We start from the raw sequence: 27,035 nt of genomic DNA, 5'->3' as shown, positions 1-27,035 counted from the left end.
GTGTAAACCTTTCTCTCTCTCTCTGGTGTAGTTATGCCAATTCAAAAGTTGCATCCTCAACTCAGTTATTCTGCAGCTCTGGTTGTCATCATCCTATTTTTTGACTTTGTTAGTTGCTGAATGTTCTTGGCTCTGAAACTGCCTGTAGTCACCAGCCCAGGATCACTTCTCATTTCAGAACTTCATTTTTGCAAAACATGTTACAGTTGTTTTCTTTTGAATAGCCCAATATTACATACAATGTCTTAGTCGGATGTACAGACCTATAACGGCAACAGTTTGTGATGCAGCCTAAGAAAATAAGGAAAAACTCACTTAGTGCATAAGGAAAAAATGGAAGAAACCCCTGGAGAGGATTTTGTGTGAGATCCTCCCTCCTTAGATGTCTAGGGGTGTAGTAGAGAACAATGAGTAGTAATAGGTGCCATAATTTATTCGATACTTACCGCCTCATCTAGTATAGAAAGTTTAGTTGACTGTCCTTTTGTGAACATGAAGTGTAGAATATAATTTACATGAAAATTAAGACATAGCTGACTCTCAGCAAAAGCCCTGGTCTTGTTTGTGATCTCGTAAAAGCAAGAAAAGATGAGTTTTCTTCAGTTTTCCATTTTGTGGGCAACTCCTGCCAAAGTCACAATAGTTTAATCAGCAGCAGGCCAAGTTGGCGTCAGTGGACAGGCTTTGGTCTTATGCAGGACTTGTGGTTTGGTTTAGGGCTATGTGGACTATGGCGTGCAGAAAAGAACCATTTATTTTGACGCACATTCCTTTTATATGTGTCACACATGCATGTCCTATCTGCGTTTTTAAAGAAAGAGTGAACCCACACTGGGGACTGCTGAGTCTCTTTTTGTATTAGTTGGACTTGCTACGTCAAACTACAATGGAGAGAGAGGAACAGGGAGTCTATTCTGTTTTGACAACACGACTGATTTGATCACTGCTCGCCTCTTCTTTTTCCCTCTCTGCACTAAGGCCTTTTTAGTTGTTCATAATCAAATTTTATCACTCACCAGCACCACTGTGCCTGATTCACTTACGATTGAGCTTTAATCATTGTCACACTGCTCCTGTTTTCTGTTCACCAAAAAGATTGGATTTGGCAATCAAACTGATAGATTGACTACAGCTACTTTATCAGTTTCTAGTGTGCTGTGACCTACTTAAGCACAAACGATCAGTCAAACAGTGTCACCTCAAGGCATAGAAGACACAAGACTTAAGATGGGGTATAAATGCACAACAGTGAGGTGTAGAGTGCTGAGAGTTTGCTGCATCTACTTGGTGCACAAGTAGATCCAACTAAATTGATAATGATGATGATGGTGACATGGATGATGAAATGTATCAGATGTATTCGCTGATACAATGTTGCTTCACAGCGTTTATTTGAGATAGTGTGTTTCAGAATGCATTTAAATGTGCATATCTGACTGAATCTGGTGTTCTTGTTTATTTGAGCAGAACCTTGAGGTTGGGGGGGTGACTGAAAGGGGCGGGGGCACTCAGGCACGGTGCAGGGTGGGCGGCATAGAATGAGGCTGGAGTCAGAGAGAAACAGGACATTTCTTTGGAGTTAGTCACTGTGGGGAGAGGCTGGGCTCCCTTCCAGCTGGCCTGACGGCTCTATCAAGGAATGTATGTGACTGGGGGCCTGGGTGGGGCTATGCACGGAGCTGCTCCCTCTGCAAGCTGAGCACAGAGGGAAAGCGACATGATCCGCCTCGTGGACTATGGCGTGGTATTCTACTCTTCACATGGCATGTGTTTTTATTTGCTTTCTCCACTGTTAGTGACCACACTTCACCTTATGGTGCATGCCTACGTGTGTGTTTGTGTGTGGCCTCACCAAGGTAGCATCTCTTTCACAGTCAGATATCTCACATACCCTTTATCTCATTTTGTTTTGGCACAAGTGACCCAGGATAATTCAATCTCACATTACCTTTAGACTGATACTTGACAAAAATCTACCTTTGTCATTCAGTCAACCCTGTACCTGAATGACTCCCGACATGGCAGTCTGATTAATATGTCTCTGTAACAAGAGTATGGGTTAGAGAGTGTACACAGCTGCTGTGGCACAAGTTTCAAACATAATGACAACCCCATACTGGCTGGCATTTGTCTCAGCTATGTCCCATCTATTTCAGTATAGGTCCCGTTCAAAAAAGTAACCAACAACAACACATTCTAAGGCAAAACTTTGAGAAAGCTTTTACAAGCTTTGCACCAATGTCGCTTGATTTAAGGAGCATGTTTACTCACATTCTCTATATTGCATTTAGCGTTTAGCATAGGTATTCAAAATCAGACTGTTTAGAAATAGTATCAGAGTCTCACAAACACAGTCATTTGGCATATTTTTCAAAAAGTAATGAGCAATTTAGTTATTGAACATGGGGGGCTGGGGTGGGGGAAGTTAATGATGGGGTTGGAAAGACTGTCTCAGAAGAGAAAGAATTTTTCTGAGGGACATGTTCCCACTGGTAGGTGCCTGTCTGTACACATCAAGTCTGGTTCTTTTTGTACTGGGACTGACAAAGAGAAGGCTTTGTTTCACAATATGCCAGTGGGTTGAAGCAATAATCCTCCCAAAGTCCGGTAATATTTTGGGCTAGTCACAGCGGGAAAAAGTACGATTGACTTGGTATGCATGATGACAGTTGAAAAATGATCATAACAGTTGCAACATTATTTTATCGATATATTGGTTTGATATGGCTGCACCATTTCTGCTCTTATACTACATTGGTTTTATACTTCACACCTTGGCAATGCAGTCTTGTCTCACAGTCATCACTCAAGCAATTAAACTAGAGCAGAGACATTTTTTAAAGAAACTTTTAAAATTTCTTTTGAACTGGATTTGCTTCTTTTTAACTCTCAATTTCAAATTCCATCAAACTTAAAAAAAGGATCTTGGATAGATATTGTGTTAGTGTCCATCTATCATCTAATCTACAGAAGTGAGGGCCACACCAAACAAGTAGCTGGATTTATTTACTCAAAGGGAATGTCAGGGTCAATACTGCTACTATTGGTTAGTTAATTATTAAATCCTCTTAAGTCTCTGCTTGGTCACGGGAAGGTCTATTGAGGTACACTTAAATGTCATGAGTAAATCCTGAATATAACCACAGTATATGTGTCATGTTGGGACTTACCTCTAAATGTAACAGTATGTGAGGAATATGTTTCGTTATCTGTCAAACATGCGTCGTAATGTGGTGTGTTGTTGCGTAAAAGAGCAGCATGATGAATTCAGGGTAGTCTTCTTTTCTATTACCCATGACTTAGTGTTCTTGTTATTTAAGTAATTTCAAACCATACTATTTAAATGACAATCCGGTTTTTGTTCTTCTGTCAACAGAAGCCAAGAATACAAGAACCACAGCATCAGACTGAAGGCCTTTGCCTTGCTTGAGCAATCCAAGGTAAGTGTCCTTAGACATAATGTAAGAGATTCACACAACACATATGTTACTGGTTAAGTAAAGGAAAGAAAAGAAAACTACATTTCTTATCACCCATCACTCCACTCCAAGGCTATCTAGTCAGTGTCACCTTAGAACAGTGTTCTATTATGCGTCCAGATGCCAAACCTCTGTTGGAATGTTTGTTGCAAAGCCTCCTTTGAACCTGGAAGGTCATGCCACCGCCATTCAGCTGTGAAAAGCACACCTTGTGGAAACCTGACACTTTGCTGCTTCTGCTCCCTGTGCCTCCTCTTTGCAGCCCTCTTTCCTCCCCCAGACACCACCTGTTCCACTCAAAACCCTTTCCCCTTCTTATGAAACAAACCCTGTCAAAAGTCTGTCAAGCTTATACTGTTTTAACTGTTTGTAGTTGGCAGTTGTGGGTAATTTATTCCTTGTGGTGTAGTGGAGTGGAGGAAAAGCTAGCAGAAGAAGCTTTACCAAACCTCAACTGTATGCAGGCCAATGACAGGCTATAAGAGAGGCGTATCTAGGAAAGCTCTGTGGTTGCACTCTAGGTAACAGAAGCTTTTGTCTGGCTAGCTGTCCTCACATCCCCCCCTTGCTCAACACACATACCACGCCATAATAAAACATGATAGTAAAATGAGCTCCTCTGTTTCCCTTTGCCCCCATGCCTCCATGGTTTCCTTTAACTCTTGTTGCAAAAATGTAATTATGTTTGATCTTCAAATATGCGTTTGATTACATAATTAATCAAATTTAAGGACACGTGGCATCCAGAATGTGATTTTCAGGCATGTCAGAGAAATGAAAGGGAAAGAATTGAAAGGACTGGTTGATTCTCATGTTGCCTGTTTGCTTTGAGTCTGTCACATACTGCCTGACAGTCTTATGATCCCAAGAACAGAGCCTTACTTATTTAGCTTCTGTTTACAACACAAGTTATATCTAATCATATGATCTTTGTCAATTTTTATGCTCCTCTGTGCTCTACTTCCAAAATAGGTTATGCTATGTTAGAGCATATTCTAAGCTTGTCTAAATAGGGGGTTTCTTGAGACTGATAAAGAATGAAGACAGATAGTGAAGTCTGTAAATATTCAGGATCCCCTCTGCACAGCAGCAGTTGTAAGCTGCTGAGGAGTCTCTTCAGTTATAGCCCTATAATGTCATTCCTACTTGGCTGTTTTCTCTCCCCTCTTAACTTGTATGCTAACATTCCACGGAGCAGTTTCACAACCATTCCTCTCCCTTTCTCACTTACTATCTTGCTCACTTTCATTTTTTTTACTATTTCCTCTTCTCTACATCCCCTCTCTTTAAGTTCCTTCCTTCCCTCCTATATTGCTGCGAGCCTCAGCTCCTCCCTGCCGCTTGTGAGAACAAGGACAGCTTAAATAGTTCACTCTTGATCATGGAGAGCCTCAGAGGTAAAATGTGGTAAAGGAAAAGAAGTTTAAATATGAAAGGTAATTATGTATGGAAATAGATAGATGGAGGGAGAGAGAAAGTAAGAGAGATATGTCCTAAGGTTATCCCTGTGAGTGAGAGAGGAATGAATGAAAAATATGTTTTCTCTCCCATGAAACATGGATTTTCTTTTCAAAAACTTAATCCAGCCAACAATAATATGTGTCTTGTGTGAGAGTGAAAATGCTTCATATTCACTTCCCCCCTCTTATACTGAAGCTGAATAGATCTATGTAATGTCAACAAGCTCTGAGAAGCATGTGGAAGAGAAAAAAAGTGCGGAAACAAAGTTTGTCAGCTATTCTACATTGTTTGTCCTCTTCATACTCACACATTTCAGTTGTTTGATGCATATACTGTTGCAGATACTGTAAGGCTTGAGCTCTTGATAGACTAGCTTTAGTTAAATCACACTGACAGAGGCAATGAGAGTGAGAGAAAGGAGGGAGAAGATCAGGTTGTAGATGCCTGCGAGTGGTTGCCGTCACATTTGACATAAACACCATCCCAAACTCTGGTATTATCACTGTGGCCCTGGCTCTTGTTATGCAGTCCTGAGAGTGTTCAAAAAGCTATTTTAGAGAGTGGGCTTAATACTACCTCAAAGCATTTCTTGCGTTTTCCAGTATTCCCAATCAAAAGGACCAGTCTATTTATTGATTTGTGTTAATTGGCGTATTACTTATTGTGTGGCCTTGGACAGGGTCTAGGGAGACTAGTTTGCAATCCACTTGGCATTCCACACTGTCTGTTTATTAGTGCTTTCTCACACACCCTAACATTCCAAAAAATTCTGGTGTGTTAATGGTCGAGATACAATTACATCAAATGACAAACAGGTCTCTGTCTCCCATACGCGCACACACACACACACACACACACACACACACACACACACACACACACACACACACACACACACACACACACACACACACACACACACACACACACACACACACACACACACACACACACACACACCACCTAGATTTACAGCTTATTGTTTGACGTCCCAGTGAACTAGCCAAAACATCAGTGTTGCCTTCTTCTAACCTTGTCATTTGTTTAAAATACTGTATACTTGCAGCGTGGTGTGTGCCAGATGGCTGTTGACCAAGTGATGCTTATTACAGACCCTTTTGAAACAGTTGTTTCTTTATCTCTGCCTCAGGTTCCTCTTGTTCCCAGAAGCTTGTTATCTTGCAGAACAGTATGGCAGCTTCAGTGAATAGGGAAGGGATGTGTGGCTTACTGGTATAATTATGTTATTTACAGTGGTGCAAAATAGTATGGAAATAAATGTGTTTTTCAGTAATATTAATAAAATTAATTTTTTTTGCAAGCTTTGGTAAATTTGTGTTTCTGATCACATGGAGATCCATCTCTTGAGGCAGTTCCTTATGAGTTTACATTTCTTATCTTGGTATATATATTTATGTGTATGTGAATTAAATGATTGCCCAGTTTGCCTTAAATAATGGTCTTGGTGGTTTACTTATCTCATGGTAAAGATAGAGCCAAGACAAGCCAAGTGAAATACAAAGAGAAAGAGATCACACAAACAAAGGAAGACACATAATTGACACCCCCAAATATGAAGTGCATAGTTCACTATCCAGAAGTTGTATCTTGTCATCCTCTAAACAAGTATGTGATAAGATGCCCCAGGCAGTAACAGAATTATTCCCTTATTGAAATGACTGGTAAAAAAGTTGTTAAGTACTGTCAAATATTGACTGGTTGCTGTTGGTATGATCAAGTCAAATGCTCTAGCATTTGATCAAAACACAGCACACAGAATGACCTTGCCTTTTTAAAGGTGCCCTGTCAGATGTATTTCATTACTTTTTGGTAATGTCTGAAGTTCTACCATGGACTCTGTAACATTTTGTTGTTGCCTTGGTTACAAGCCATTCTAGTGTGGTATAGAAAGCCTGCAGGAAGACTCAGCTCGATTTGTGCCATTTCTCATTAATATTCAACGAGCTAAGCTGCTTGACTCTGATTGGCTAACAGCTAGCCAATGAGAGCCTGGCTATCAGCATCCTTTACCCAGCACATCTGGGCGAGCTCATGAATAGTAATGAGCTCAGGCAACACCACGTCATACTGACCAGCTTTTGTAAATGGCCTGATTTCTCCGCTTATTTCTTTTCAGTGGCTAGAGCTGAGAGGAGGTAGCAGTTCATTTTCACATTCAACGGTTTTGTGTGGCAGGGCACCTTTAAATGAAACTATATACAACCACAATCTGTGATCAGTGTGAAAAATTTAAGTCATTTTGCACAACAGTGTTTGCCAAATGAATGCAATATAAAACATGCAAAGCATTGCTAGCTATGTAGAGATGCATGGCTCAAACAGCTTTGTGTAATTGGAGGTGTGGTTTGAGGAGAGTTTGGTAATAATTAAACAATGTGTTGTCTGTTTCATAGAGCAGAGTGGGTGGGACTAGTCAACATGTTTGAAGAGGCTGGTCTGAGAATGATGTTAACAAACCTTATTATCTTTGTGATGGTTGCAAATGTGTTTACTACAGCACACACAAAGATAGAGATAGATAGTTACAGAAAAGGTAAGCAGGCCTGTAAATTGGCTTGATATGAGCTGATATAAATATGGTGAATTGTTACATCATTGTTTGCTTATTATAAGGTATTCTGTTTTATGATTGACCACACCCAGTAAGTAACAAGCTATGTGCTTTTGTATTACTGAGTAGACCTTAAGGTGATGAATTATGTGATGCAGTAGTAGTCATGAATACAATTACAACGAATATCAACCTAGATTGAAACTGATATATGTAGCTGTCATTAATTGACAGAATAAGAAGTTTGAGTGCATTGTGTTTGTGAGCATATACCAATGTGTACTCATTTTAGTATTTGACTACTGTGAGTGAATTTGCCTGTGTGTTAAACAGACGGCATGAACCAACATGCTGGTGTATGCGTTACTGTGCACTTCTGCACCCCTGTGTGTGTTTTCATAAAGCAAGGCAGCTTTAACAATCATTGTTCTCTCTATTGACATTGGAGCTGTGGTATAGGCGCAGGATTAAGCTGCTTTCCTCAGGGCAGGGTGTGGTCTGACTCCAACCAAATTTCCAAAACACAGAACGCCCAGGAGGGAGGAAGGGGGTCGAGGCTGTGTTTTCTGAAAGGGTTTTATCACCATCTAGTGTTCATCATTGGGTCCTACAAGTCAGACATACTTACAGAATGGGGTTGGTAAATGATAAATATAGGGTTTATCCTAAGGGTGAAAGAAGAGCATTTTGTCTGGAATAAAAGACTTTGTGAACATAAAGTGATGCATTGTGTGTCATGATTTTGTCTTAATGATTATTACTGTCTTTTCTTTATGCAGGAAAACCAAGATAAAGTTTCCAAGACAGCAGGGCTTAAATAGAGTAAAGCAAAAACAAGGTATTTTATAAAGTTAAATACATAATTCACAATAAATCCCTTGTACCTATATATGTCATCCTGTATACCTTGGTGACTTCCTTGTATTTTTCTCCCAAACACATTATTTGTATGGTAATGTTTACAGATGGCTGAAGAGGAGGAAACCAGAGAGGTGCTCTTTCCAGATTGGGAGGGTCCAGACAAAACTGGCTTGACCATTGAACAGAGTGGAGGAGAGATCTTTGTTAAGGAGGTTAAAGGAGAGTCACCTGCAGCACGCTCTGGAAAAGTATATGAAGGTAGCAAATAATTGTTTTCTCAAATCAGAAAGTATGAAGTAATATTGGTCTCACCCACATACTGACTATTATTCTAGTATACTTAACAGACTTTGCTGCTGTCTCTTCAAAACTCATAGGTGACCAGATTGTGGGTGCCACTGTCTACTTTGATAACATGAGCTCAGAAGAAACTGCTGAGCTACTGAAGACATTGAACCGCCACAAGGTTGGGCTGAAACTACAAAACAAAGGAGACAAATCACCTTGCTGCTCGCCCTTTAGCACACCATGCCGTTCACCAATCGGCACCCTGACATGGGAAGGGAAGACCCGGTTCGGAGGTTCCAGTCCAGACATCGTCCTTGTAAGTTCTTTTTTTAAATTATTATTATATGATCAGTGATTTGTTTATGGGGAAATTTCTGAAAGAAATACATGTTATAATAACATTTCAATATTGTATATCTTCCTGTCTTTTTCTATCAACAGAGTGGGGAGGATGAGGACTATAAGAGAATATACAAAAAAAAGATTAAACCAAGGCTGAAGTCTGAAGACCTTGCAGAGGGAGTAGATGTTCGAACAGAGCGGCATAGCAGCACAAGCAGCGATGGCAGCACAATTACTACCATCACCCGCCGCATCACTACCTACACCGTGGATATGCCCGGTGGCATAAGTGAGCAACTTGAACTTTCAGGCCCAGAGTTCAGGGGCCTAAGGCACGAATCTGGAGATGGCTCTCCTCATATCAGAATCTCACATGGCAGCCCTTCAGGTAAAGTGGGAGCAGAAGGGAGTTTTGAGTCAAGCAATGTCTCTTACACTGGGCCCCAAGTTAGCTCCACAGAGACATGCTGGGGCAGTGGGGGAGTTCAGACCACAACAACTACAAGAGAGATAGAAGGTCTCAGATTTAAAGGGCCTAACTTTGGAGTAACAGGAGGTAAAGAACAGGGAGGCTTTGAGATCTCAAGAGGAAGTGGAGAACAAGGTGATGGAATCATTCAGGTGTCAGGAACAAGCACGACACTAAGAGACAGCACAAACACTGGTAGTAGGCATGTTACAATAGGAGAGTTTGGAGGTGCAGAGATAACCTCAACTGATGAGAACAGAGGGTCAATTAGTATGTCTTTACCAGGAGAAAGCATGCATATTTTGACTTCATCCATGAAAAAAACACAGAAGGGAAGTGTTGACACTAGTTTAGGTGAAAGGACAAAAGTGAAGGTATCTGAAACTACCATCAGTCCCTCGCAGGCAAAGGGATCAGGCAGTATTGATATTCCAAATGTCATACTTGGTGGATGTTCCATAGGTATTGATACTGAATCGAGAAGTGGCAGGATAGGAGGATCAGCAAAAACATTAGGCAATGTTACCTCAGGATATACCTCGGGGCCAGGCAAGATTTCAGTGGCAGGTGTGGATGTCAACCTTACAGGTTCCACGTTGAAAGGTGAGGTTGATGGCAACCTGCCAAGCACAAAGGGAGGAATAAAAGCATCTGGAATAGACACTGAAGTTCCAGGCTATGAAAATGAGGGCACTGTGAGTGGCATAAAAACAATCAAGACGCCTGTGTTTGGAATGAAAGGAAACAAGAAAGATGGAACTAGTGTTGAAGTTAAACTTGGTGATGCAGGTATATCAGTACCTGTGACAGAACTAGACACCAAAGGGAAAGATATGCAGGTCAGAGGTCCTAGTGCTAACATTGAAGGACCAGCTGTCAATGTAAAACTTCCAGAGGCTGACTTCAAAGCACCTGAAATCAATTCTAGCATTCAAACTAAAGTACCAAAGAGTGATAGCAAATACAAAATGAAAGTGTCTGAGGTTAAAATTCCATCTTTATCTGGGCCAGATATAGATGTAAACTTGAAGGGTTCCAAGGTAGAGGGAAATATTGATGTAACAGTGTCAAAGACTGAGGGAGAAGTTAAGGCACCTAAAATAGACATTAAAGGTCCAGCTATAAATATTGAGGGGAAAGGAGATTTAAAAATGCCTCAGATAAAGATACCATCAATTGGGGCCAAGGGACCAAAAGTTGATGTTAACGCTCCTGAGGTTGACATTAAAACACCAAAGGTTGATGGTGGGGACTCTAATGTAAAAATTGAAGGAGTGACAATCAAGATGCCATCCAAAACAGGAACCATAATTCCAGAATGGGATATCACTCTGAAAGGAAGTCAGGTGAAGGGAGATGTGGATGTGTCAGTTCCAAAGATTGAGGGACACACAACAAAACCTGAAGTTGAGATCAAAGGACCAGAAGTTGATACTGAAAGGCCTAAAGGTGGATATAAGATGCCTGGAATCAAAATTAAATCATTTGGCTTAACAGATCCTAAGGTGGAAGCTCCAGATGTTGATATAAAACTTACCAAACCTGAAATTGACATTAAGGCACCTGAGGTCGACATTAAAGCATCCAAAGTTAATGTTGAAACCCCACATGTGGACATAAAATCTCCAAAATTGGATATTGACATTGAGGGACCAAAAGATGGATCCAACCGGTCTAAATTTACAAAGCCATCAATTAACCTGAAAGGTCAGAAACTTGAAGGGGATTTGGCTGTGTCAGTACCAAAGATTAAAGGAGATAAAACAGTACCTGATGTTGACATCAAAGGTCCAGAGGTCAATATTGAGGGGCCAAAGGGTGAATTTGAAATGCCTAAAATCAAAATCCCATCATTTGGCATCAAAGGTCCAAAGGCTGAAGGCCCAGATGTTGATATTACCCTCTCAGGGCCAGGAGTTGACATTGAAGGACTGAATACATCACTCAAAGGAGCCAAATTCAACATGCCAACCATATCAGGACCGAAAATCTCCAGGCCAAATGTGGATGTCTCCGCTCCAAAGATAAAAGGTGACAAAAAAACACCTGAAGTTGACATCAAAGTAAAGGGAGATGTTGATGTGTCAGTTCCAAAGATTGAGGGTGACATTAATGCTCCCAAGGTCGAAATAGAAGGACCAGATGTTGACATCGAGGGCCACAAAGGAGGATTCAAAATGCCTAAATTTAAACTGCCATCCTTTGGACTGAGAGGTCCGAATGTTGAAGGGCCAGAAGTTGATGTCAGCCTCCCAAAAGCTGATATTGATATTAAAGCCCCTGAGTTGGATATCAAAAGACCAGATTTTGATACTGAGAGTCCAAGTAGTAAAATCAAAGGACCCAAGTTCAGCCTGCCAAACATTTCAGGACCGAACCTTTCCATGCCAGATGTGGATTTACATATGAAAGGGCCCAAAATAAAGGGAAATGTCGATGTGTCGGTTCTAAAGATTGAGGGTGACATAAAAGCTCCCAAGGTTGATATTGAAGGACCAGATGTTGACGTTGATGGCCACAAAGGAGGATTCAAAATGCCTAAAATCAAAATGCCGTCATTGAACATTAAAGGTCCTAAAATGGAAGGTCCAGATGTTGATATAAACCTTCCCAACGCAAACATTGATGTGAAAGCCCCTGAAGTGGACATGGAAGGTCCAGAGATTGATATCAAAGGGCCAAAGGGTGGATTTGACATGCCAAAAATAAAAATGCCATCACTAAAAATCAAAGGTCAGAAAATGGAAGGTCCAGATGTTAATATAAACCTACCCAAAGCTAACATTGATGTGAAAGCACCTGAGGTTGACATCAAAGGTCCAGAGTTGGATTTCAAAGGGTCTAAAGGTGGATTTGACATGCCCAAAATTAAAATGCCATCAGGACCCAAACTGCCAGATGTGGATTTACATCAGAAAGGGCCCAAAATAAAGGGAGATGTTGATGTGTCAGTTCCAAAGATTGAGGGTCACATAAAAGCTCCCAAGATTGATATCAAAGGACCAGATGTTGACACTGATGTCCACAAAGGAGGATTCAAAATGCCTAAAATCAAAATGCCATCATTGAACATTAAAGGTCCAAACATGGAGGGTGCAGATGTTGATATAAATCTTCCCAAAGCTAACATTGATGTGAGAGCCCCTAACGTGGACATCAAAGGTCCAGAGCTTGATATGAAAGGGCCAAAGGGTGGATTTGACATGCCTAAAATCAAAATGCCATCTATATCAGGACCCAAACTGCCAGATTGGGATATGAGTCTGAGTGGGCCCAAAATAAAGGGAGATGTTGATGTATCAGTTCCAAAGATTGAGGGTGACATTAAAGCTCCCAAAGTCGAAATCGAAGGACCAGATATTGACATCGATGGCCACAAAGGAGGATTCAAAATGCCCAAATTTAAAATGCCATCCCTTGGACTAAAAGGTCCAACTGTTGAAGGGCCAGACGTTGATATCAGCCTCCCAAAAGCTGATATTGATATTAAAGCCCCTGAGTTGGATATCAAAGGACCAGATTTTGATATTGAGAGTCCAAGTGGTAAAATCAAAGGACCCAAATTCAGCATGCCAAGCATTTCAGGACCGAACCTTTCCATGCCAGATGTGGATTTACATCTTAAAGGGCCCAAAATAAAGGGAGATGTTGATGTGTCAGTTCCAAAGATTGAGGGTGACATAAAAGCTCCCAAGCTTGATATTGAAGGACCAGATGTTGACATTGATGGCCACAAAGGAGGATTCAAAATGCCCAAAATCAAAATGCCATCATTGAACATTAAAGGTCCAAAAATGGAAGGTCCAGATGTTGATATAAACCTTCCCAAAGCTAACATTGATGGGAAAGCACCTGACATTGACATCAAAGGTCCAGAGTTTGATATCAAAGGGCCAAAGGGTGGATTTGACATGCCTAAAATCAAAATGCCATCATTTGGCATCAAAGGTCCAAACATGGAGGGTCCAGATGTTGATATAAACCTGCCCAAAGCTAACATTGATGTGAAAGCCCCTGACATTGACATCAAAGGTCCGGAGTTGGATTTCAAAGGACCTAAAAGTGGATTTGACATGCCCAAAATTAAAATGCCTTCAATATCAGGACCAAAACTGCCAGATGTGGATTTAAATCTTAAAGGGCCCAAAATAAAGGGAGATGTTGATGTGTCAGTTCCAAAGATTGAGGGTGACATAAAAGCTCCCAAGGTTAATATCGAAGGACCAGATGTTGACATTGATGGCCACAAAGGAGGATTCAAAATGCCTAAAATCAAAATGCCATCATTGAACATTAAAGGTCCAAACATGGAGGGTGCAGATGTTGATATAAACCTTCCCAAAGCTAACATTGATGTGAAAGCACCTGACGTTGACATCAAAGGTCCAGAGTTTGATATCAAGGGGCCAAAGGGTGGATTTGACATACCTAAAATCAAAATGCCATCAATATCAGGACCCAAACTGCCAGACTGGGATATGAGTCTGAGTGGGCCCAAAATAAAGGGAGATGTTGATGTGTCAATTCCAAAGATTGAGGGTGAGATAAAAGCTCCCAAGGTCAAAATCGAAGGACCAGATATTGACATTGAGGGCCACAAAGGAGGATTCAAAATGCCTAAATTTAAAATGCCGTCCTTCGGACTGAGAGGTCCAAATGTTGAAGGGCCAGAAGTTGATGTCAGCCTCCCAAAAGCTGATATAGATATTAAAGCCCCTGAGTTGGATATCAAAGGACCAGAATTTGACACTGAGGGTCCAAGTGGTAAAATCAAAGGACCCAAATTCAGCCTGCCAAGCATTTCAGGACCGAACCTTTCCATGCCAGATGTGGATTTACATCTTAAAGGTCCCAAAATAAAGGGAGATGTTGATATGTCAGTTCCAAAGATTGAGGGTGACATAAAAGCACCCAAGGTTGATATCAAAGGACCAGACGTTGACATTAATGGCCACAAAGGAGGATTCAAAATGCCTAAAATCAAAATGCCATCATTGAACATTAAAGGTCCAAACATGGAGCGTGCAGATGTTGATATAAATCTTCCCAAAGCTAACATTGATGTGAAAGCCCCTGAAGTGGACATCAAAGGTCCAGAGTTGGATATCAAAGGGCCTAAAGCTGGATTTGACATGCCTAAAATCAAAATGCCATCAATATCAGGACCCAAACTGCCAGATTTGGATATGAGTCTGAGTGGGCCCAAAATAAAAGGAGATATTGATGTGTCAGTTCCGAAGATTGAGGGTGACGTAAAAGCTCCTAAAGTCGAAATCGAAGGACCAGATATTGACATCGAGGGCCACAAAGGAGGATTCAAAATGCCTAAATTTAAAATGCCATCCTTTGGGCTGAAAGGTCCAAATGTTGAAGGGCCAGAAGTTGATGTCAGCATCCCAAAAGCTGATATTGATGTTAAAGCCCCTGAGTTGGATATCAAAAGACCAGAGTTTGACACTAAGAGTCCAAGTGGTAAAATCAAAGGACCTAAATTCAGCCTGCCAAGCGTTTCAGGACCAAAACTTTCCATGCCAGATGTGGATTTAAATCTTAAAGGGCCCAAAATGAAGGGAGATGTTGATGTGTCAGTTCCAAAGATTGAGGGTGACATAAAAGCTCCTAAAGTTGATATTGAAGGACCAGATATTGACATCGAGGGCCACAAAGGAGGATTCAAAATGCCTAAAATGACAATGCCATCATGGAACATTAAAGGTCCTAAAATGGAGGGTCCAGATGTTGATATAAACCTTCCCAAAGCTAACATTGATGTGAAAGCACCTGAAGTTGATATCAAAGGGCCAAAGGGTGGATTTGACATGCCTAAAATCAAAATGCCATCATTTGGCATGAAAGGTCCAAACATGGAGGGTCCAGATGTTAATATAAACCTTCCCAAAGCTAACATTGATGTGAAAGCCCCTGACGTTGATATTAAAGGACCAGATTTGAACATTGAGAGTCCAAGTGGTAAAATCAAAGGACCCAAATTCAGCATGCCAAGCATTTCAGGACCCAAACTTAGTATGCCAGATGTGGATTTCGGTCTTAAAGGTCACAAAATGAAGGGAGATGTTGATGTGTCAGTTCCAAAGATTGAGGGTGACATAAAAGCACCCAAGGTTGATATCGAAAGGACCAGATGTTGACATCGAGGGCCACAAAGGAGGATTCAAAATGCCTAAAATGACAATGCCATCATGGAACATTAAAGGTCCAAACATGGAGGGTCCCGATGTTGATATAAATCTTCCCAAAGCTAACATTGATGTGAAAGCACCTGCCGTTGACATGAAAGGACCAGAGTTTGATATCAAAGGGGCCTAAAGGGTGGATTTGACATGCCTAAAATCAAAATGCCATCAGTATCAGGACCCAAACTGCCAGATTTGGATATGAGTCTGAGTGGGCCCAAAATCAAAGGGAGATATTGATGTGTCAGTTCCAACAATTGAGGGTGAGATAAAAGCTCCCAAGGTTGAAATCGAAGGACCAGATTTTGACATCGAGGGCCCCCAAAGGAGGATTCAAAATGCCTAAATTTAAAATGCCATCCTTTGGGCTGAAAGGTCCAAATGTTGAAGGTCCAGAAGTTGATGTCAGCCTCCCGAAAGCTGATATTGATATCAAAGCCCCTGAGTTGGATATCAAAGGACCAGATATTGACATTGAGAGTCCAAGTGGTAAAATCAAAGGACCCAAATTCAGCATGCCAAGTATTTCAGGACCCAAACTTTCCATGCCAGATGTGGATTTCCATCTGAAAGGGCCCAAAATAAAGGGAGATGTTGATGTTTCAGTTCCAAAGATTGAGGGCGACATAAAAGCACCCAAGCTTGATATTGAAGGACCAGATGTTGACATTGAGGGCCACAAAGGAGGATTCAAAATGCCTAAAATGACAATGCCATCGTGGAACATTAAAGGTCCCAAAATGGAAGGTCCAGATGTTGATATAAATCTTCCCAAAGCTAACATTGATGTGAAAGCACCTGAAGTTGACATCAAAGGGCCAGAGTTTGATATCAAAGGGTCAAAGGGTGGATTTGACATGCCTAAAATCAAAATGCCATCATTTGGCATGAAAGGTCCAAACATGGAGGGTCCAGATGTTAATATAAACCTTCCCAAAGCTAACATTGATGTGAAAGCCCCTGACGTTGACATTAAAGGACCAGATTTGAACATTGAGAGTCCAAGTGGTAAAATCAAAGGACCCAAATTCAGCATGCCAAGCATTTCAGGACCCAAACTTTCCATGCCAGATGTGGATTTCCATCTGAAAGGGCCCAAAATAAAGGGAGATGTTGATGTTTCAGTTCCAAAGATTGAGGGTGACATAAAAGCACCCAAGCTTGATATTGAAGGACCAGATGTTGACATCGAGGGCCACAAAGGAGGATTCAAAATGCCTAAAATGACAATGCCATCATGGAACATTAAAGGTCCTAAAATGGAGGGTCCAGATGTTGATATGAATCTTCCCAAAACTAACATTGATGTGAAAGCACCTGAAGTTGACATCAAAGGTCCAGAGTTTGATATCAAAGGGCCAAAGGGTGGATTTGACATGCCTAAAATCAAAATTCCATCATTTGGCATGAAAGGTCCAAACATGGAGGGTCCAGATGTTGATATAAACCTTCCCAAAGCTAACATTGATATGAAAGCCCCTGACGTTGACATTAAAGGACCAGATTTGAACATTGAGAGTCCAAGTGGTAAAATCAAAGGACCCAAATTCAGCATGCCAAGCATTTCAGGACCCAAACTTTCCATGCCAGATGTGGATTTCCATCTGAAAGGGCCCAAAATAAAGGGAGATGTTGATGTTTCAGTTCCAAAGATTGAGGGTGACATAAAAGCACCCAAGCTTGATATTGCAGGACCAGATGTTGACATTGAGGGCCACAAAGGAGGATTCAAAATGCCTAAAATGACAATGCCATCATGGAACATTAAAGGTCCTAAAATGGAGGGTCCAGATGTTGATATGAATCTTCCCAAAGCTAACATTGATGTGAAAGCACCTGAAGTTGACATCAAAGGTCCAGAGTTTGATATCAAAGGGCCAACGGGTGGCCTGAAAGGGCCCCAAATAAAGGGAGATGTTGATGTGTCAGTTCCAAAGATTAAGGGTGAAATAAAAACACCTGAAGTTGACATCAAAGGTCCAGAGATTGACGTCAAAGGGCCTAAAGGTGGGTTTGATATGCCTAAAATCAAAATGCCATCAATATCAGGACCAAAGCTGCCAGATTGCGACATCAGTCTGAAAGGACCCAAAATAAAGGTTGATGTCTCAGCTCCAAATATTGAGGGAGTTTTAAAAACCCCTGAAGTTGAGATCAAAGGTTCTAACATTGACTTTGAAACTCCAGACGGCCAGCTTAGTGGGCAAAAGATGAAGTTACCAAAGATATCTGGACCGAAAATATCATTGCCAGATGTTGACATCAATCTGAAGGGGCCAAAGTTGAAGGGTGACTTGAAAGGGGATGTTCAATTGCCAAAAGCTGAACTTGAGGGACCAGATGTTACAGTTGACGTTCCGGAAATTGGCACAAAGAAAACTAAATTTAAAATGCCAAAGTTTGGATTTAAGGGCTCAAAGATAAAGGCCCCAGAAGCTGATGTGAAAATGGTTAAAGGGGATATCGGCATCAAGGGGAAGACTGGTAGCTCTGAAGGTCTTGATCTTGACCTGGGATTGACTGGTCCGAAAACTAAAGGATCGAAATTCAAGATGCCTAAATTTGGTTTCAAAGGCCCAAAGGTTGAAATGCCAGAAGTTGATATTAATCTTCCTAAAGCTGACATTGAAATAAAATCCCCAGATGTTGACATTGAAGGACCACATGTTAAAATTGAGAATCCAGATGGCAAAATAAAAGGAGCAAAACTCAAAATGCCAACTATCTCAGGACCAAACATTTCCATGCCAAATGTGGATTTCAATCTGAAAGGTCCGAAACTCAAAGGTGACATGGATGTGTCATCTCCAAAGATTGAAGGAGACATATCAATACCTGAAGTCGACATCAAAGTTCCAGAGTTTGATATCAAAGGACCTAAGGGTGGATTTGACATGCCTAAAATCAAAATGCCATCATTTGGCATTAAAGGTCCAAAGGTGGAGGGTCCAGATGTTGATATAAACCTTCCCAAAGCCAACATTGATGTACATACACCTGACATTGATCTCAAAGGGCCAGATGTTGATATTGAAGGCCCTGATGCAAAATTCAAAGGACCCAAAATCAAATTGCCATCTATGTCAGGACCCAAACTGCCAGATTTGAATATGAGTCTGAGTGGGCCCAAAAATAAAGGGAGATGTTGATGTGTCAGTTCCAAAGATTGAGGGTGAGATAAAAGCTCCCAAGGTTGATATCGAAGGACCAGATATTGACATTGAGGGCCACAAAGGAGGATTTAAAATGCCTAAAATGACAATGCCATCATGGAACATTAAAGGTCCTAAAATGGAAGGGCCCAGAAGTTGATGTCAGTCTCCCCAAAGCTGATATTGATATAAAAGCCCCTGAGTTGACATCAAAGGACCAGATTTTGACATTGAGGGTCCAAGTGGTAAAATGCAAAATCACATGCCAAGCATTAGGGCCCAAACATAGTCAGATATGGACTTTCCCAAAAGCATAGTGAAAGTTGAGTGCATTAAAGATTTGAACATGAGAGCCCAAAAGGTGGATTTGACATGCCCAAATTCAAAATGCCATCAATATCAGGACCCAAACTGCCAGACTGGGATGTGAGTCTGAGTGGGCCCAAAATAAAGGGAGATGTTGATGTGTCAGTTCCAAAGATTGAGGGTGACATAAAAGCTCCCAAAGTTGATATTGAAGGACCAGATATTGACATTGAGGGGCCACAAAGGAGGATTTAAAATGCCTAAAATGTCAATGCCATCATGGAACATTAAAGGTCCAAAAATGGAGGGTCCAGATGTTGATATACACCTTCCCAAAGCTAACATTGATGTGAAAGCCCCTGAAGTTGACATCAAAGGTCCAGAGTTTGATATCAAAGGGCCAAAGAGTGGATTTGACATGCCTAAAATCAAAATGCCATCAATATCAGGACCCAAACTGCCAGACTGGGATGTGAGTCTGAGTGGGCCCAAAATAAAGGGAGATGTTGATGTGTCAGTTCCAAAGATTGATGGTGAGATAAAAGCTCCTGAAGTCGATATCGAAGGACCAGATGTTCACATCGATTGCCATAAAGGAGGATTTAAAATGCCTAAATTTAAAATGCCATCCATTGGGCTGAAAGGACCAAATGTTGAAGGGCCAGAAGTTGATATTAGCCTGCCGAAAGCTGATATTGATATTAAAGCCCCTGAGTTGGATATCAAAGGACCAGATTTTGACATTGAGAGTCCAAGTGGTAAAATCAAAGGACCCAAATTCAGTATGCCAAGCATTTCAGGGACCCAAACTTTCCATGCCAGATGTGGATTTACATCTAAAAGGGCCCAAAATAAAGGGAGATGGCGATGTGTCCATTCCAAAAATTGAGGGTCAAATAAAAGCCCCCAACGCTGATATCGAAGGACCAGATGTTGACATCGAGGGCCACAAAGGAGGATTCAAAATGCCTAAAATGACAATGCCATCATGGAACATTAAAGGTCCAAAAATGGAGGGTCCAGATGTTGATATAAACCTTCCCAAAGCTAACATTGATGTGAAAGCACCTGAAGTTGACATCAAAGGTCCAGAGTTTGATATCAAGGGGCCAAAGGGTGGATTTGACATGCCTAAAATCAAAATGCCATCATTTGGAATTAAAGGTCCAAAAGTGGAAGGTCCAGATGTAGATATAAACCTTCCCAAAGGAAACATTGATGTAAATGCACCTGACATTGCTCTTAAAGGGCAGAGTTTGATATTGGGGCCCAAGGGTGGATTTGACATCCCTAAACATCAAAATGCCATCTAGCAGGACCCAACATCCCAGATATGGGTCCTACAATAAAGGGAGATGTGGATGTGTCAGTTCCAAAGATTGAGGGTGACATAAAAGCTCCCAAGGTCGATATTGAAGGACCAGATATTGACATTGAGGGTCACAAAGGAGGATTTAAAATGCCTAAATTTAAATTGCCGTCCTTTGGGGGGAAAGGTCCACATGTTCAAGGGCCAGAAGTTGATGCCAGCTTCCCAAAAGCTGATATTGATATTAAAGCCCCTGAGTTGGATATCGAAGGACCAGATTTTGACATTGGGAGTCCAAGTGGTAAAATCAAAGGACCCAAATTCAGCATGCCAAGCATTTCAGGACCAAAACTTAGTATGCCAGATGTGGACATTGGCCTGAAAGGACCCAAAATAAAGGGAGATGGCGAAGATTTCGATGTGTCCGTTCCAAAGATTGAGGCTGATATAAAAGCTCCCAAGGTTGATATCGAAGGACCACATGTTGACATCGAGGGCCACAAAGGAGGATTCAAAATGCCTAAAATGACAATGCCATCATGGAACATTAAAGGTCCAAAACTGGAGGGTCCAGATGTTGATATAAACCTTCCCAAAGCTAACATTGACATAAATGCACCTGACATTGATCTGAAAGGGCTAGACGTTGATACTGGAGGTTCAGAAGCAAAAATCAAAGGATCAAAATTTAAGATGCCATCAATATCAGGGCCCAAGCTGCCAGATTGGGATATGAGTCTGAAAGGCCCCAATATAAAGGGAGATGTTGACGTATCAGTTCCAAAGATTGAAGGAGACATAAAAGCTCCCAAGGTGGATATTGAAGGACCAGATGTTGACTTTGATGACCAGAAAGGAGGGTTTAAAATGCCTAAATTGAAAATGCCTTCCTTTGGCATGACAGGTCCAAATATTGAAGGGCCAGAAGTTGATTTAAGCCTTCCCAAAACAAATATTGATGTGAAAGTACCTGAAGTTGACATTAAAGGACCAGAGATTGACATTGAAGGAGCTAATGCAAAACTGAAAGGGCCCAAATTTAACATGCCAGATATGGATTTCAATCTGAGAGGTCCTACACTCAAAGGTGATGTGGATGTATCAGTGCCAAAGATAGGGGGAGACATACAAACACCCGACGTTGACATTAAAGGTCCAGAGGTCAATTTTAAAGGGCCTAAGGGTGGATTTGAAATGCCTCAAATTACAATGCCATCACTTAACATTAAAGGTCCAAAAGTGGAGGGTTCAGATGTTGATATAAAACTTCCCAAAGGAAACATTGATGTTAAAGCACCTGATGTTGACATCAAGCTAAAAGGGCCTAAAGTCAAAGGAAAGATGGATGCAACAGTGCCCAATTTGGAAGCAGATATTAAAGGTCACAATGCTAACATTGCAGGACCCACCATCACTATGGAAGGTGTGTCTATTGATCCTGTAAAGACAGGTGTTACATTTCCCAAGTTCAAAGGTCCCAAGTTTGGAATGAAATCCCCAGAAGTAGAGGGGAAGACACCCATGTTCAGTGTGGGAGCAAAAGGTTCCAAAACAGAAATTAGTCTTCCAGAAGCAAGTCTTGATGCCCCTGACATTGATATCAATGTAAAAGGAAAAACAGGGAAATTCAAACTTCCTAAAGTCAAAGGAAAGGCAAAGAAGCCTGATGTTCACATAGAAAGACCAGCAGTAGACCTGGATGTAGACACTCCCAATATTCATGTCAAAGGAACAAAGGTAAAGAAGCCGCTTTTTGGTAAGCTTCATTTTCCTGATGTGGAATTTGATATCAAATCACCAAAATTGAAAGGTGATGGATCTATATCAGAGGGATTAAAATCATCTGACATAGATTTTCCATCTGCTAGCTTGAACACCGCTATTGAAGGATCTGGTATTGACAGTCCAAATGTTCATTTGGGAGTGAAAGATCTGAAATTAAAGACTCCCAATATTAAAATGCCAAATGTGAGTGTGTCCACTCCTGATATTGATACAAATCTAAACAGACAAGGAGAGGCAAACATGTCTGCAGGTTTTAAAGGCCCAAAAATAAATGTGAAAGGTGGTGCAGAGATTGATGCAAGTGCTTCAGGGGGCAGTGCAAGTGGTGACCTTCATTACCCAGAAGGCACTGTAACATTTCCCAAAATCAAGGTACCAAAATTTGGTATTGCACTGCCTCAGTTGGAAGGCCAGGGAGGTGGAGGGAATGTTGAATCAGCTAGTGGAGACATAAGCATACAGTCTCCATCTGTTAGTTGCCAAGTCAGTGCACAAAATATTGAGGTTCCCAGTCCAGAACTGAGGCATAGAGAAGGTAAAGTAAAGGGAAAGATGCCAAAACTGTTTGGCAACTCAAAAGCAAAAGGCAGTAGTGCAGGTGATCTTCGGGGACCAAAGGTAGAATCGAGTAAGGTACATACTGCAGAACTGATGGGTGGAAAATTAGAATTAGAGGGTGATCCTGGGCTCAGTGTGTCAACTAAAGGCAAGTCAGCCTCACTGGATCTATTTCAGAAAACAAGGCATCTGTCTTCTTCTCTGTGTGATGAGGGGGGGCTTGCAGTTAGTTCTCCATCTCACTTAGAAGCTGAGGGTGGCGACATTTCATTAGACCTAGGAGGAAGCAAGGTCAAAGGAAAGAAAGGCAAGTTGAAGTTTGGCACCTTCGGAGGTTTTGGTTCAAAGTCAAAGGGCTCATATGAGGTGTCACTTGGTGAGGAGGGTGAAGCAGGTGGAGGTGTTTCTCTTCCCTCTAAAAAATCGAGATTGTCTTCATCTTCCAGCAGTGACAGTGGTTCAAGAGGTGGTTTCAGGTTCCCAAGACTTGAACTATCTGTTTCACCAAAAAAATGATTAATTATGAGGTAAATTAAACTTTCTCATGTACCCCCAAATACACTCTCCTAATATGTCAGCTATAGATCTTTAAAACCTAAGGGGACGTACATAGTCATCTCAATATCGTTAACTATGAGTAATTCTTTTTTCAGTAGTTATACACGAGTGCATGAGATTGTTTAAAATCCCTTCAAACTGTAAATAAGATTAATTTGTATTGTAATAATAAATGTTTTTTGTACATAGTCCAGATTTATTGAGCATATGCCATCTTACCAAATTTTCATAGTTTATTACAGGGTTTGTCATTTTGTCCTATTTCATTCTATTAAATGAATTTTATAAATGAACGGGTGTGGTATATTTGTATTCAGGGGTATATTGCACAGGACAGATCGTTAAAATAGTTATTTTGAAGGAAAATGTTGTTTATACATCCAGACACAAATATAAACAGTTATCAGTTTTTTTATGAATGAAATTATTTTATTTTCAAGCTTTATAGTTATATAATCAGTGCAGGAGCATATTTAGGCAACATAGAGATGGCCCCTTGTAACACATTCTAAAGATTAATGGTGTTGTATACAACATAATTGCAAAGACAACCACTGTTTGGAAACCACCAACTCTCTAAAGTGCTGTCATTATGTTTCTGTTCATATTTTAAGAAACCTTATTCTGACATTTACCAAAATATGCATTGTTTTATTAGTTTTTAACATGTTTTGCTTCCTAATCCTGTCATTTACATTTTTACCTGTTTTATGATCCTCTGTATTTTATTTTTCTGTCACTCTCTCTCTCTTTGTACACACACATTATGATAATGTTAACAAAATCACAAATAAACTGTCACTTTTTGATTGCAAGAATCTGAGTTTATAGAGAGTTGCATAGTTTTGATCAGATATGATGGAGATAAAGCATGACTCTTTGGGTCTATTCTTTTGTGTGCATTTTGCCAAATAAACTAAACAAAATGATTTATGGAATTAATTGATTCATCAATCAATCCAACTTGAATTATCATTTGTATTTATGAGTCTTGATACTGGTTATGTCACCACTGATTACACTGGATACAAGGATACATTAAATCTAGTGAACAGTTCATTACACAAAAGAGGCAGAAGATGGATTAAGATCTTTTAAGCAAAAGTACTAATACAAATACTCCACTACAAGTAATAGTCCTGCATTCAAAATCCTAGTTAAGTAAAACATAAAGTATTGAAAGTAAAAGTACTCATTCCACAGAAAAATATTCTCTATGACAGATATATTATTATACATTTCATCATTAGGTTAATACTAATGCATCATGCATTTTATAAGCTTACCATGTGTTTTATTAACTGAAAAGTAATATCAACTAAATCTGTCTAATACATAAATAATAAATAATGTAGTGGATTAAAAGAACTATTTGCCTCTGAGATATAGTGGAGTAAAAGAATGAAGTAGCATGACATGGACAAAAAACTCAAGTAAAGTACAAGTACCCCAAAATTGTTCTTTACTATTTTCCCTCTCTTTTTTACCTTTATGGAGTCAGAAGTTTCATAATTCGGTAAAGCAGGAAACTGTGTGGTACTTTGGAATAGACATAAACATACCAGTGGTGAAGGAAGTATTCAGGTATTTTACTTACTCTGTTACAAGTAAAAGTCCTGCATCAATCTCTTAATGTATTTAAGTAAAAGTACAAAAGTATTAGCATCAAAATGCACTTAAAGTACTCATTATGCCGAATGTCCCATTTCAGAATCATATATACTACTATTGATGAATTAACGTACATTAAAGGACAATTCCGGCACAAAACGAACCTAGGGACATGTTTTCATGCTAATTGAATGTGTTTGTAGTTTGAAAGACGCTAGCTTACAACGCTAGTATTCGGGGCACAGGGAAAGTAAAAACAAATAGCTATTTATACCACTAAAAAGGCTCAAAATGTCACCACACTTCAACGGTAGCATAATGAGGGTCCCAAAATGTTAACCAAAGCATTGAGAACTTTGTAAGTGTACAGACAGTTTATACTGTTAATAACCCTTAGGTTCGTTTTGCGCCGGAATTGTCCTTTAATGATGAAGCTGGTAAAGGTGTGACTAATTTTAATTATTTTATACACTGCTTGGTAACTTATTCACATTATGCTGCCCTGTCCATTTTTCTCTACCAGTTCCAACACAATTGTATATGCCTTTATCTTTCAGTCCTTACTCCCAATATTATATATATTATATTAATTAATATTTACAGCTCTGAAAATGTCATTGCAAAGAGCAGGCATTATTTGTATAAACTAATCACACACTGGGAGTCTATATGGTTCTCGCCTGATAAAATGTTAAAATGCAAAAAACTGCTTTTTTGAAGTTTAAAAAACAGCATTTCTGGCAATTAAAGGATTTAAAAAAAAAAATGTATTGACAAAATGCAGTATACAAAGAATCAGGTAAGCATCAATTGCACATATACCGCAAGTGTATATTCTTATGAAGGGTAATGAAGTTTTCAACGCTAAATGAAGTAATCGCACTTCCACTCTAAAACGTAAGTAGGTTTACAAAACGACAGAATGCGGAAGTGCCCTAGTTCAGGCAAAGAATACAGGGAATAATCCGAAATATTAGTTGATTTATAGTTGCATTAATAATCTAAATCTGCAAAGTAACTAGTAACTAAAGCTGTCAAGCCTAGTCTAAGTAGACAGTAACATTAAATGGAAATTAAAAAGTAGTTACCTCAAAATTGTACTGAAGTACAGTACTTGATGAATATACTTTGTTACAGGAAAATACCAACAAATCAAAATGAAGATAGCCTTCCTACCTAGCCTACTTAATAGAATAGAATGCCTTTTATTGTCATTATACACATGTACAACGAGATTAAAAGCAACTCCTTTTCCAGTGTCAACATGTATGTAGGAGAAATGTAACAACATGTAATAAAATAAGTAGTGCAAAAGGGGGGGTAAGATGCACAGTTCTGAGACGCTATATACATATATAAAAGAATATAAAGATAGTAGAGATGCACCGATTGACCGGCCGGTGACCGGAATTGGCCGATTTTCACGTCATCGGCCATGACCGGCGACCTGCCGGTCAGTCTGACATATGTCGATTTTATGCCGGTCAAATGCACTCGGGCGCCGCATGATTTACATCGCGCAACAGCAACACCACACGTGCACATGCAGGGTTTCCGCTGTATGCATGTAGCAGCAGCGCACTGCCGCTCCATCAGCTGTTTATGAAATGTCATACAGTCGTAATTATACACGGCTCGAACAGTCAACCGCTCTCTCTCTCCCCTCTGAAAAACTGGAACATAAATCGCACTCACGCGGGTCCCGTGAAATCTGACAACTACAGTTTATCGGAAAATAGCGTTGGGCACACTGACCTGAGACGCTGTAAACAAAACAAATAAAAAAGAGACGCTGTAGTCCTCCGACACGCTGTATTAACGTTACCGTTTACGCTTTCCAGGTTAGTGGGGATGCATACCGCTCAAAACCAACATTAAAAACGTAGTAATATTTAAAGAGTTTAGTTTTGTTGTTAAACTGTAAAATGAGCGGTGACGTTAAATCATCTGTTTCAGGTAACGGCACTCTAGGGTACCGTCTATTTGCTGGATTGTTCCGAGGTAACCACAGGTAGCTAACGTTAGCAGAAAAAGCCTGTTGACAGCAACGGTATTGTTCATATTTATGCACAATGACACATGAAGCAAAC

General features: G+C 40.3%; 1 protein-coding gene across 1 annotated transcript in view; it reads left to right on the top strand.

Annotated features, from left to right (window-relative positions):
- Positions 1-24,263, top strand: part of ahnak (AHNAK nucleoprotein) — a 28,492-nt gene extending 4,229 nt beyond the window's left edge. The window contains 16 exon segments of the mRNA XM_078260527.1: positions 3,377-3,440; positions 8,292-8,350; positions 8,478-8,631; positions 8,751-8,977; positions 9,103-15,603; positions 15,605-15,796; positions 15,799-15,891; positions 15,893-16,000; positions 16,002-18,788; positions 18,790-18,951; positions 18,953-19,016; positions 19,019-19,063; positions 19,180-19,376; positions 19,378-19,919; positions 19,921-20,429; positions 20,432-24,263. Of these exon segments, the coding sequence (XP_078116653.1) occupies positions 8,478-8,631; positions 8,751-8,977; positions 9,103-15,603; positions 15,605-15,796; positions 15,799-15,891; positions 15,893-16,000; positions 16,002-18,788; positions 18,790-18,951; positions 18,953-19,016; positions 19,019-19,063; positions 19,180-19,376; positions 19,378-19,919; positions 19,921-20,429; positions 20,432-23,292 (14,442 nt within the window). The 5' untranslated portion in view covers positions 3,377-3,440; positions 8,292-8,350 and the 3' untranslated portion in view covers positions 23,293-24,263.
- Positions 24,264-27,035: the final 2,772 nt, after the last annotated feature.

Source organism: Sander vitreus, chromosome 10 (genome assembly GCF_031162955.1).
Source record: "Sander vitreus isolate 19-12246 chromosome 10, sanVit1, whole genome shotgun sequence".
Classification (NCBI taxonomy): domain Eukaryota; kingdom Metazoa; phylum Chordata; class Actinopteri; order Perciformes; family Percidae; genus Sander; species Sander vitreus.
The sequence above is the reverse complement of the archived record's forward strand: the minus strand, read 5'-3'. Positions and strand labels throughout refer to the sequence as shown.